The 11,515-nt window shown below is 40.6% G+C and overlaps 1 protein-coding gene across 1 annotated transcript; it reads right to left on the bottom strand.

The window, feature by feature from the left end:
• Positions 1-857: 857 nt before the first annotated feature.
• SLC39A2 (solute carrier family 39 member 2) lies at positions 858-11,210 on the bottom strand. The gene is made up of 3 exons (XM_088470198.1): positions 11,096-11,210; positions 8,648-8,766; positions 858-1,544 (listed from the first exon to the last, which is right to left on the bottom strand). Exons 1-3 carry the CDS (start codon positions 11,208-11,210, stop codon positions 858-860), a joined length of 921 nt encoding a protein of 306 aa, XP_088326324.1.
• Positions 11,211-11,515: the final 305 nt, after the last annotated feature.

Genomic DNA, 11,515 nt, shown 5'->3' with positions numbered 1-11,515 from the left:
ACAATAAATGTGCTAAATTATTTTAAACTGCCATGTGTTTGTGTCGCTTCTACGTTGCTTAGTTTTGTGGTCAAAATCGACTGGAGATTACTGGAAATAAATGTTATTGATGGTAATAATATTGTAGGAACAAAAACAGATCCAAATTATATGATTTAGCTGTTTTTGCCAAAACCAAAATACAACAATAATTTAGAAACAATACCAAAAACAAAACACAGGTGTTTGCACACATCTCTACCACTTTGATAGCTTTTAAAATTTACTTTAAAAAAAGTGCGTGCAGTATAATATTAAATAAAATAATTGTGCTTTATGTGAATCTATTCTAAAAGTGTTTTATTGTAATGTAATAAACTGTATATTTTTTATTTTGTAATTTTACATTTAGATTGCTTTGGTTATTAAGGTTGTTTGGTAATTATAGAAAAAAAATGTAAAATTCATTTTTCAAAAATGACACTCATAAGGTATTTTTATTTATTTATGAATGTAACTTCAAAATTGTAATTTAAGGCCATTTTTAACAGCATATAAAAAACTAAGCTTTTTTTAATTTAACCCACAGTGTGATTACTTTGTTTGTTTTACTCAGTAAGGAAAAATAATACAAAAATTGGAGTCCACAATCAATTTCATACTTTTAATAACCTATGTTTATGCTATATTCACATTGTTATATATATTTTTTTATTTATATAAAAATAATATGTTTTCCGACAATATTTTTATAACACAACCTGAATATCAGTGAGCTCTTTTGGGAAGTTTGATCACTGTTAATGTCTCTTGGTGTGTCCCACTGTTGAGCCAGTACAGATTTACAACAATACAGGTGGCAGAAAACCTAGGAAGTCTCAGGCCCAGATGGCTATGACTGCCATTATAGTAAAACCAATGATAATGAAAAGAACTTTGAGAAGTGGCCTTTCCCCTGAATTAAGTTCTTGTGGAAGGATCTCTAAAAAAGTAACATAAACAAATGTCCCAGAGGAAATACCTTCTAGAACCACCTGCACCATAGTTACAATGGAGCTCTGATTCAATGTAACAATAATGCCAATTGTAATGCCAATTGGGGACATCAGTGAGAATATTGATATGTAAATTATTAGCCAAACTGGTTTGGTCATGCTCTGGATTAGTTTAAGTGAAAGACTGAAGACAATGATTCCCTTGTGGATGAGTACAGCAATTGCAATTTGAAGAGCAGTGGAGTAGCTGGACTGAAGGCCAATAGCTAAGCCTTCAAAGACTGAGTGGATAGAGAGAGAACAAAAGAGAATAAGTGAGCGAAAGGAGGAATGCGAATACATGTTAGGATGGACATGGTTATGCGGATCCTCAGGTGGCAGCTGTATCTCATTTGAAATTTCACCTTTTACACTGTAATTAGCATTTTGTGACGTTTGAGTAGCTGGCAGTGGAACGTCATCTTGGGAAATGTTCAAGGAATGTTTGGAAATTTGCAGAACAATACGTTCAATAAGAAGAACAAAGAAGAAGCCCAAAGACAGGATCAGCTCACCCATAGGATAATCTATCTGTGGAAATGAAACAAAATTTATATTCATATGTAAACAAATAAGCAAAAACTTTACCTGTAAGTTTTAGATGTTTTCCCTGCTTTGAATTACAACTGCAGCAGAATGCAAATAATGATATCGAAGTAAAGTATTAATTATTTGACATAAATATTGACTGAATACAAATAGATATATTAAAGTAAAATATTACAGTGGAGATTGTTACAACCTAAAAAAAGCCTCACGGTGCAAATCCACCTATTCGCGCATTACTTTCCGTTTGGCTAAGTGACCATGTGTAAATGCTCTCTGTAGCCATTTGTGATATCGATGAGTTCATTTTATAAAGAGTAATTAAACTGTGGTTTAGTATTCAACATACAATCTGTCACACAGTTGCGGTTTCAGACCCGAATTGCAAGATTTACCATCACGCGGTTTGGAGGTTGAGGTTGAAACCTCAAAATGTATCTGATGTGTTGCGGTTTGCAACATCCTAATCTACATGATCTTCAGACCAAACAACATGGTAAGACTAGATGGTAAACAATCAGTATTACAATTTCAAATTTATCAAAATCCTGTCTACTCTGTACTTGTCCTCTAGGTGGGAACTGTGGGGGGGGGTTATGTGGGGTGTGATATTGGGGCATGGCATCTAGAGAGTACCAGCCCAATGCTAAGTAGCACTGTTCTCCTTATGGTACCCCTGGCTGGTGTATACAAAGATCATACTCTCAATATATAGATTGTGCACTAAAATAAATGTAACTCCTTTGCTAAAGTAAATCTTAGTGCTCCTTTAAAGAAAATAATAATATTAGTGCCCCAAAAACCTAGTAATAGATGGGATGTTTTGTATACCTCACGTGCCTAAAAATTGGAGATGGCGGTTTAAAACCTTGCGCTTTATAATAAAGCACGTTGATCAAACTGCTGGTTAGTAATTTTCCCCTTGGATCTCATTTATACTACAGAATTACACGTGTGGTTGTAAATGGTTTGTATATGTGTCTGTGTGCTGGCCTGAATCTCTCTGCAATTGTGCATAACAGGCTCTTCCTATACTCGGCTTACATTATGGTCTACTCGCCCTGTCCTGCTTCTGCAGACAGGAGAACTGAAGATATACTGGCCCAGTGGTGTAACTAGGGTATTTGGAGCCCAGGACAAATTTGAAAAGGGAGATCCCCCCCCCCCGATGTGCATGCGCCTAAGGCGCGTGCGGCAAAAGATGGACGTGGTCAATTAAAAATGGGGCGTGTCAACATGACACACCCCTTTATTTTCACACTGAACATTCCTATCCATATGCACCTTAACCCTAGTAGTACCCCTTAAACAGTACCCCCAGTAGTGGCCCCCCCAAATGCAGTGCCCCATGTAGTGTTCCCCTTAATGCAGTGCCCCATGTAGTGTTCCCCTTAATGCAGTGCCCCCAGTAGCAGTCCCCACAATGCAGTGCGCCCAGTAGCGGTATCCCCTTATGCAGTGCCCTTTATATGGTGCCCCCAGTAGTAGTCCCCCCCTATGCAGTGCCCTTTATATAGTGCCCCCAGCAGTAGTCCCCCCCATGCAGTTTTCCCAGTAGTGGTCCCCTTATGCAGGCACCCAGTAGTGATCCCCCCTATCCAGTGCCCCCTGTAGTGGTCCCCCGAGTGCAGTGCCTCTAGTAGTAGGCCCCTTTTAAAATGCCCCCAGTGGTAGTTCCCCCCCAAGTAGTAGTCCCCAGTAGAGGTTCCCCCTCCCGCCTAAGTGCCCCCAGTAGTAGCGCCCCCCCCAGTAGAGGTCCTCCCAATAATGGTGCCCCCAGTAGTAGCCACCCCTCCCCCGTTGTGCCCCCACCCCCAGTAGAGGTCCCCCCAGTAGTAGCCACCCCCCTCCCCCATTGTGCCCCCAGTAGTGCAGATAGGTTAAAAAAATATATATATAAAAATATACTTACCTGAATCCACGCTGCTGCTGCTCCGGTCCACGACGCCGCTCCCGCCGCCCGCCAGTCCTCCCAGGCTGGCGCGCTCAGCATTATGGGACAGACATCATGACGTCTGTCCCATTACCCACTGCAGGAGCCGGCCACTGTACTGGCCTCTTATGTACAACACAGAAGGAAGTCAGAAAGATAATTCATTTTGTATAATATGAAGATCCAATAACCAAGAAAACTAAAATAGAAAGAAAAACTTTTAAAACTTTTAACTCTGAGTTTTAGTATGATATAGAAGAAACTAAAGATTGCTCATTGACCTTTTATTAAATTACATTTACTGTGTATAACAGCGTTCAACTCAGAGAAGTTTTATTGTTGGGAGGGGGATGTTATGCCTTACAAACAAGGTATATTCAATGGTTTATCTATTATATTATAGGTAAAGATTACAGCGCTCTAAATCTTTTAGTTGGAATTTCTCCAGCCGCTCCACCTCAAGAGATATCCCAATCCCTTCCAATAACACAAATCATATATAATTGTGGTGCGCTTAGAGATCTTCCTAATAAATCTTGTGTATCTTACTGTATTACGGTAAAAAAGAAGTGTATACTTAAGTTTTATCCAAAAAAGTCAAAGTCAATCTGTAGGAGGGGTGTTCTTAATAGAAATTGAATATGTCTAATTTTATCTTATCCCTAAACGGGAAAGTGTCACTGTTTGTATCCCAGAGTTCAGAACTGCTCTAGGGGGAGCAGTAAATATATATAGAGAGTTTGTGGATAGTTCCAGAAAGGAATGTGTAACTCGTGATGTCTGTAGGAAGGGTGTTCTGATGTCAGTGCTACGCCTCTTCTTCCTCCTCTCCACCTTGATTAAAGAAGTAGCCGGCAGCCCAAAGATCAACCAAGAACATTGCATAGAATTCAATACAGTTTTGTCAATGTGTTCTGCTCTTGGGTCTCAGAGTTTTTTTGGATAAAACTTAAGTATACACTTCTTTTTTACCGTAATACAGTAAGATACACAAGATTTATTAGGAAGATCTCTAAGCGCACCACAATTATATATGATTAATGGTTTATCTATGACAAACACTTTATTTGCTCTTCACCCCTTCAAATCTAAAGCTTACCCTGTAAATAGATTGGATATAGTGCTGCAATTACTGTATCTCTTGAATTCAATTATTTGAAAATACCCCGTTTGTGTTTTTCATATATAACTATATAATAATACTGGTACAAGACCTTCCCTGGTGTACATCTGTGCGTCTGCATGTGCATAGATTAAGACTCCCACTTTGAGCATCTTTAGACATGGGAATACTGCTTGGTGCGTCTTTAGATGTAACCATCGGTCGCAGCTTCGAGACTCGCACCAGCTGGGTTACAGAGTCTCCATCAGATTATGGTCTCCAATGTGAGCTATTAAGAGTATTAGGGCCTCATTTATCAACGAGTTTTATCACTCAAAATGAGTGATATAACTCACTGTGTATGATAATGGTGCTCCAGCCAATCAGCTACCAACTGTCATCTGTTTCAAAAATGACAGTTGGGAGCTGATTGGCTGGAGCACCATTTACCATACACAGCGAGTTTTATCACTCATTTTGAGTGATAAAACTCGTTGATAAATGAGGCCCTATGTTTGCAAACAGTTCAGCGACACGCCAGCGATATTCCCATAGCATGCCCATAAGACGGTGCATCTCAATGTGTCTGAATAGCCACCTACCAGTCACCGATCAGGAAGCCCAATACATTTCTGAGTCAATACATCTCAATCACAACTGTACCTATGTGCACACACAATGTGGGACGCAGGCGCTCTAGAACTTTTTAGCAAACTACGCATGTGCAATTGAAAAACATTGACCATTTGCATTAATATTGGCACTGCGTGTAACTCTAGAAAATTTTACAAATATTAAACACGTTTTATTTTTAGCTTCCATTTTTGTTGTGTGATCCACTTCTTCCTCCCACCACTGCTACCATAGATATTGTCACAATACAGCAGATTCCCGGTGTTTACTCTTAGTTGACACATCACCAGATCAGCTTTTGCAATGATGTCTGGGTGCAGCAGTATCTGACACACTGAACAACAGTACAAATAGAAATCGCACTGTAAGTACACTTCAACATTAACATCAACATCAATATCCAATTGGTTACATATTAAAAAAAACATGGAGAATATACTGTATATTGGGCCTGATTCAGCAGTGCATGATGGTGATCCCAGGCTGCAACCTCAGTCGCAGCGCTGGGATCTCAAATACAGCAAGAAGTGTCAGACCTCCTTGTGTGCTTGTGTGCGGCATTGCAATTCCGTCTTCTGCTGAATCAGGTCCACTGTGTGGTATTTTTCATTGCATGTATAAAAGAAATCCCAATAGTATACAGAATAGAATAGTTGTTAAATACTGTATATTCTCCATCACAATAGGATAAGATATATCTTTCTTCTTTTATCCACTATAAAATGGGATTTACTGTATGTACTAAGCCTTGGAGAGAGATAGTGGGCCTGATTCAGAGCCGATCGTAAGCGGCCGCACGTTCGCTCCGAGCGATGTTCGCACATCTGCGCATGCGTATGGGTTTTAGTACGCATGCGCGAACCAGTCAGTGCAGTCGAAAATTGTGTGCTCGCAAAATAGCGAATGCCTACTAATTTGAGTGACAGAATGAGGCGTTTGTGGGTGGTAACAGGGGAAGGTGCTTGAAAACGGGGAGTGGAGATCAGAACGCAGGCGTGCCAAACTGTCAAAACGGGCGTTTAATGGGAGTGCATAATTAACAAAGCAGCGTCATCGACCACGTCACTTGGTTGTCTTTTAGCCTGAACTGCTCGCATGATTGCGGTAGGAAAATCCAACCACAAGCACTGCGAGCAGTTCATACGCCTTTCGATGTACTCGATTAATCAAATAAATAGCGGAGATGACGTAGGATGCAAGCGGCCAGGGAGCGTTTTTTCCTAAATAGTGAGCGCATGTTTTGTTCGCTCATTCAGACATAGAGGCGTCAACAGACCGCAAAGAGCAAGCGCTTAATTTAAATAGCCAGCCCCTTTTTATGAACGAGCGTCCGCAAATAGCGTCCGGCTCTGAGTCAGGCCCAGAGTACCAACCTATAAGCTCCTTACTGTCATTTTATAGGCTGTGTTTTAAAAATGCTAGTTTAGGAGCTGATTGGTTGGTACTTCATCTCTCTCCAAGGCTTAGTACATCTCCCCCCAAGTTTTTTTCATGATGGAATTATATGAGAATTTTCCTATTGGATAAAGGAGTAAAGATAGATTGATATTTGATTCGCTTAACCCTATGTGGTGTCTAGTAAGCGCATTATCCTCACCAATCCTAATCTCTCAAGTTTTGGAAATCCTGTTGTGGCTGAAAACGTATTTAACACCTATTACATTATGGGACTGATTCAGCAAGGGACGTAGTTGTTTATACGCACACAATCGGCGATTAATTCGCAAAGCGCAGAGGATATGCAGACTCATTGCAGAGTGATTGACAGGAAGTGCCGTTTGCGGGTGGTGACGGGGGGGGTGGGGGTCAGGCAAACGCTGGCGTGCCAATGCATTTCCATGGTGTTGCAGGGGCGTGCATATATTAGCCACTGCAATACCATGCACAGCCTGAAGCCTCATAACATGCACTGAAGTAAGCAATTCCTGAGTGAGGTCTGACATACTTTAACTGTGCGTATGGGTCTGATGGTATTTGATTGTACCGATGTTTTTGCAGCCTTGCTAACCATTACGGATGTGCATGTAGGTGAAGTGGGCATCTTTATGTAGTGTAGCGGCAGCATTGCGATTGCTATGGATTAGCATACTATCGCAGTTGAACTGCGTGCATATGCTATATTGCGATCCGTAGTGAATCAGGCCCTATGTACACTAAGGGATTTCTATGGTGCATGCAATGACAAATACTACACTATATATATTCCCCAGTTTTTTTATATGTAACCAATCTGTTGAAGGTAAAGCAATATTGAAGCGCTGTACATAATTATACAATTTTACACTGCTGGTCATCAGAGCCAATGACCCTTTGGATACCTCAGTTATCTGCCATTTTTAGCCTACAACTCCATAGGTCATTACAGATGCTGACCAGCACAAGTATCTACTAATTAGTACCTGGAATCCATCTATTACAATTTGAAAGGTGGCAATAATCTCTGCTGGTGGAATGAAGAAATCATCCTTAAAAATGGAATGTGTCAGTACAAAGGGCAGGATGTACTAAGGTTGCGGTGACCATTCCGCCAGTCACCGCAAACTTACTAATCGCATATGTACTAACATATGCGATTAGTATCGCAAAGGACAGCTCTTGCGATAAGAGCTGCCCTTTGCGAAATAGCCGACGCCGGGTGACGGGGTCTCCGTGGGACCCCGTCCCCTCCAAGCCCCGGGAGCTTCCTGCTGGTCACATGTGCAGAAAGCCCGGGCTCCTCCTCCCTGCACCCTGAAGAAGATTAGGAGGAGTAGGAGGCGGATGACCCAGGAGGAGCACGGGCCGGCAACAATGGAGTGCAGGTGAGTGGGAGCCAGCGCTGGGCGACGGCGTGGTGGCGGCGAACCGTCAGGAACGGGGTGCGTTAAGAAGCCCATAGGCTTCTATAGGGTAACGCCAGGTTTTTCTGGCGTTACCCTCCGTGCGGAAAAAAGGGTGGCCAGGGCTTAGTACATATGGAAATGCGGTAAAAAACCCGAAAATTGGGTTTTTACCGCATTTTTCCTTTAGAACATCCCACACATTGTATTGATAGTGGAAAAATGAGGGTAGACAGGCACAACGCAAGCTTTGTGCCCTTGGTACATTCCATCAGCTCCTAACCGTCATTTTTCAAACACAGCCTGTAACATGACAGTTGGAAGTGGCTGGTAGGTTATCACTTTCCATAGCTTAGTACATCTCTATGTGATCTGGTTGTGAGTGGAAATCTCATGTGGAAAATTCTGGGTAGAAATAATTACATATGTAAATTGTTAACTAGATTTAAAAGTAATTTTTGGAAACTGATGCCAGATTGTCACTCTAGCGTAATGCATTTGAAAATCACCCCAGCTAAACCTGTAGTAATAAACATGGAAAAGTAGGTGGCGTGATAAAATGATTTGTTTGTTCAGGTAATGCGCCATTCTTGGGACTTACGTATGAGAGTTCCACAGAGATGTTTGAGAGGAAATCTGCCACCACATGGAGCAAACAGGCCCCCAGGAAGATGCCAGCAGCAAATGAGCTGATCAGGCAAATTATAAGTTCATAGGTACCTGAAAAGAAATTAGTAATGTGAATCACCTGAACAAGTGAACAGTATTTTTGAATATATAATAAAGGCTGAAATGTAACACAAAAACAGATTGTAAATTTGTGATGTTGCCATTGTGTTAAATGATTGTTCTATGAATTGTCATTTGTGGCTAAAGCTGTAAAAACAGTAGCAAAAGAAACACAAAAATGTGACATGCACAAATATTGTGATATAGTGACAAATACTTTTGTACACCTGCCAAATCCCATTTTTAGTGCAAAACAAGATACAGATGTGTCCTCTTTTATACGTGTGCATGCATCACGCCATGTGACTTGCCACGCATGTGTGTGCTGTGGTACTCCAGGCCGTGCAGCATTTGCACCATGCAATCCTATGGATCGCGGGTGCGAATGCAGCTCAGTACCCGGTTGCGGGTGCGCGACTCGCGCCATACGTGGCTCAATTTACAAGAGGACACATCTGTACAATAAGGAAAATGCTTCTTAAAGGTGCATGGGTGTATGGAGCACAGGAACATGAGTTCACCTACAGTGAACATATACGCATGCACTAATAAAGGACCATAATCCTATCTCACATTTCCACACATTCTGGACACCTGTATGCACCTTGTGGGCATGATTATATGTATATGTATGTACATTTTGAATGAACAGTTACAAAATACAAAAAATACATGCTGTGCCACCCTGTTGTTGCCCAATGTAAAATATCATCTTTAGGATCAATTGACAATACTGTCAATCAATACAATAGATACATTGAATGTCAGATGGTTTTGCGCTGGCGGATCTGTAATCATCACCAAGATCTAAATATTACCTTCTTCTTGTAATACAAGGACTGAATATTTAATAAAGTAATTTAACTAAATGTGTGTATATATATATATATATATATATATAATTTGTGTAAGTGTATTAGGTCTAAGCGACTGATGTATATAAATTGTGAAAGATGCAAAATCAACAAAGAAACGAATATAATATGAGTGCTATATTAAGCAAATATGACAAGGTGGATGTAACTAGTGACAATTTATTATTAAATAAACATAAAACACAAGTCAAATGGTATGCAATGCTGAGCCTATAAATGCTCAGATAGGTTCTAATGGTGACCCTTTGGTCTGTATAAAAACAACAAATGCATTCAGTGAAGTGCAAATTACTTGTAAATAATTAAAAACTGACCTTAATATACATAAAATTAATTAAATACACGGTAAGTTGATATAATAATAAAAAGGCAATAGATAATGTGAGCACAAGAGAATGAATATATAAACCCTCAGCAGGTATTATAAAAACACTCGAAAAGATATGAGAGGTTCAAAAAAGTTTATATAGTGCTTATCTTAATAGTTCATTAAGCCAAGAAGCAGCCCCCCAAAGCGTTTCATCCACCAGGCACTTCATCAAGGGGTGCTGCTAACCTGGGGTTTCTGCCCTTTATACCCCATTCAATCAGGACTCAAGTTACCTCATTAAGCTCACTCGTGACATCACTTCTGGTTTACAAAATCCGGAAGTGTGCCCTTATTTCTTAAGACCTCCCCACGTAAATAGTGCCATCAATAAAGTCTTAATTCAAATCGCCATGCATCTCTTGCGAGATGTTATAGTGAACTTCCCCAGAACTTGGTGTCACAGTTTTCCGTTCCGCCCGGCTGCGTCTGCCAGCTTCCGCCCATCCTGGAGTGACTTCCGCGCAACATTGATATAGTGAATGGACATGAGGTCAACGTTGGACGGAAGTCACTCCAGGACGGACGGAAGCTGGCAGACGCGTGGCCATTTGAATTAAGACTTTATTGATGACACTATTTACATTATTTATAATTGTAAATATATATATATATATATATATATATATATAAAATCCAGGTCTGTCCACACTCACATTGTTTGACACAAGTTGCTGGGGTGACTAACCCATAAAGGACCGTAGCTGCCCTTATAAAAAAGAGAAATAATTTAGGGGTGCACTCACCAGTCCTCTCAAAAAGAAAGCTTCTTTATTGCATATAAAAAATGGTTACAGCATCTGTAGAATTGACGAATCGGTCCTGTGCGTGGACCTTTGTCAAGGTCCATGCACAGGATCGAAACGTTGATTCTACAGATGCTGTAACAATTTTTTATATGCAATAAAGAAGCTTTCTTTTTGAGAGGACTGGTGAGTGCACCCCTAAATTCTTTATCTTTTATGTATGTATATATATATATATATATAGATATATATATATATATATATATATACATACAAAACACATACACACACTGTAAGGCGTGCGTAAGAAAGAATAAAAAACAGCTTCATACCTGTGATGCTGCTTTTCATAAAAAAGCTGACAAAGGCAGAGGCCAGGCTACAAATCAAAGTCAGGAACAGAAGAGCCACCAGACAGCCAACCTTCACCTCCAGGAGAGGCTCCATGGTTCCACCAGCTATGTTTCCGCTCTTGTCAGGGATTCTGACAGACTTCTTCACCCACTGTCTGTCACACCGGTCTCCCAGTCCTCACCTGACCTACATCATTTCTGATTAGGCTGCTTCTCCATGCTGTTCATTCTCCACCTTAATTATTTTATTTCCCTGCTTTATTATGCTCCAGAATTATATCCCCTGCCCTGTCAACTCCTTCCCTCCTTTTCCTTCTTCCCTTTTTATATTATTATCCCTTGTACCACTCCCTCTTTCGATATCTAGGTAAGTGACCTGTCATTCAGGTTCTCCCAATA

The sequence above is a fragment of the Taudactylus pleione genome, unplaced genomic scaffold (genome assembly GCF_031769625.1).
Source record: "Taudactylus pleione unplaced genomic scaffold, aTauple2 ptg000095l, whole genome shotgun sequence".
Lineage (NCBI taxonomy): Eukaryota > Metazoa > Chordata > Amphibia > Anura > Myobatrachidae > Taudactylus > Taudactylus pleione.
Note: the sequence above shows the minus strand (reverse complement) of the source record. Positions and strands in the feature narration are given on the sequence as shown.

What these genes read in the sequence shown, in the direction of transcription:
- SLC39A2 (XM_088470198.1), bottom strand. Translation starts at nt 11,210, where the DNA reads ATGGAGCCTCTCCTGGAGGTGAAGGTTGGCTGTCTGGTGGCTCTTCTG. An exon ending in TATGAAAAGCAGCATCACAG is followed by an intron (nt 8,767 to 11,095) that starts GTATGAAGCTGT and finishes ATTTCTTTTCAG; the next exon opens with GTACCTATGAACTTATAATT. An exon ending in TCTCTGTGGAACTCTCATAC is followed by an intron (nt 1,545 to 8,647) that starts GTAAGTCCCAAG and finishes TCATTTCCACAG; the next exon opens with ATAGATTATCCTATGGGTGA.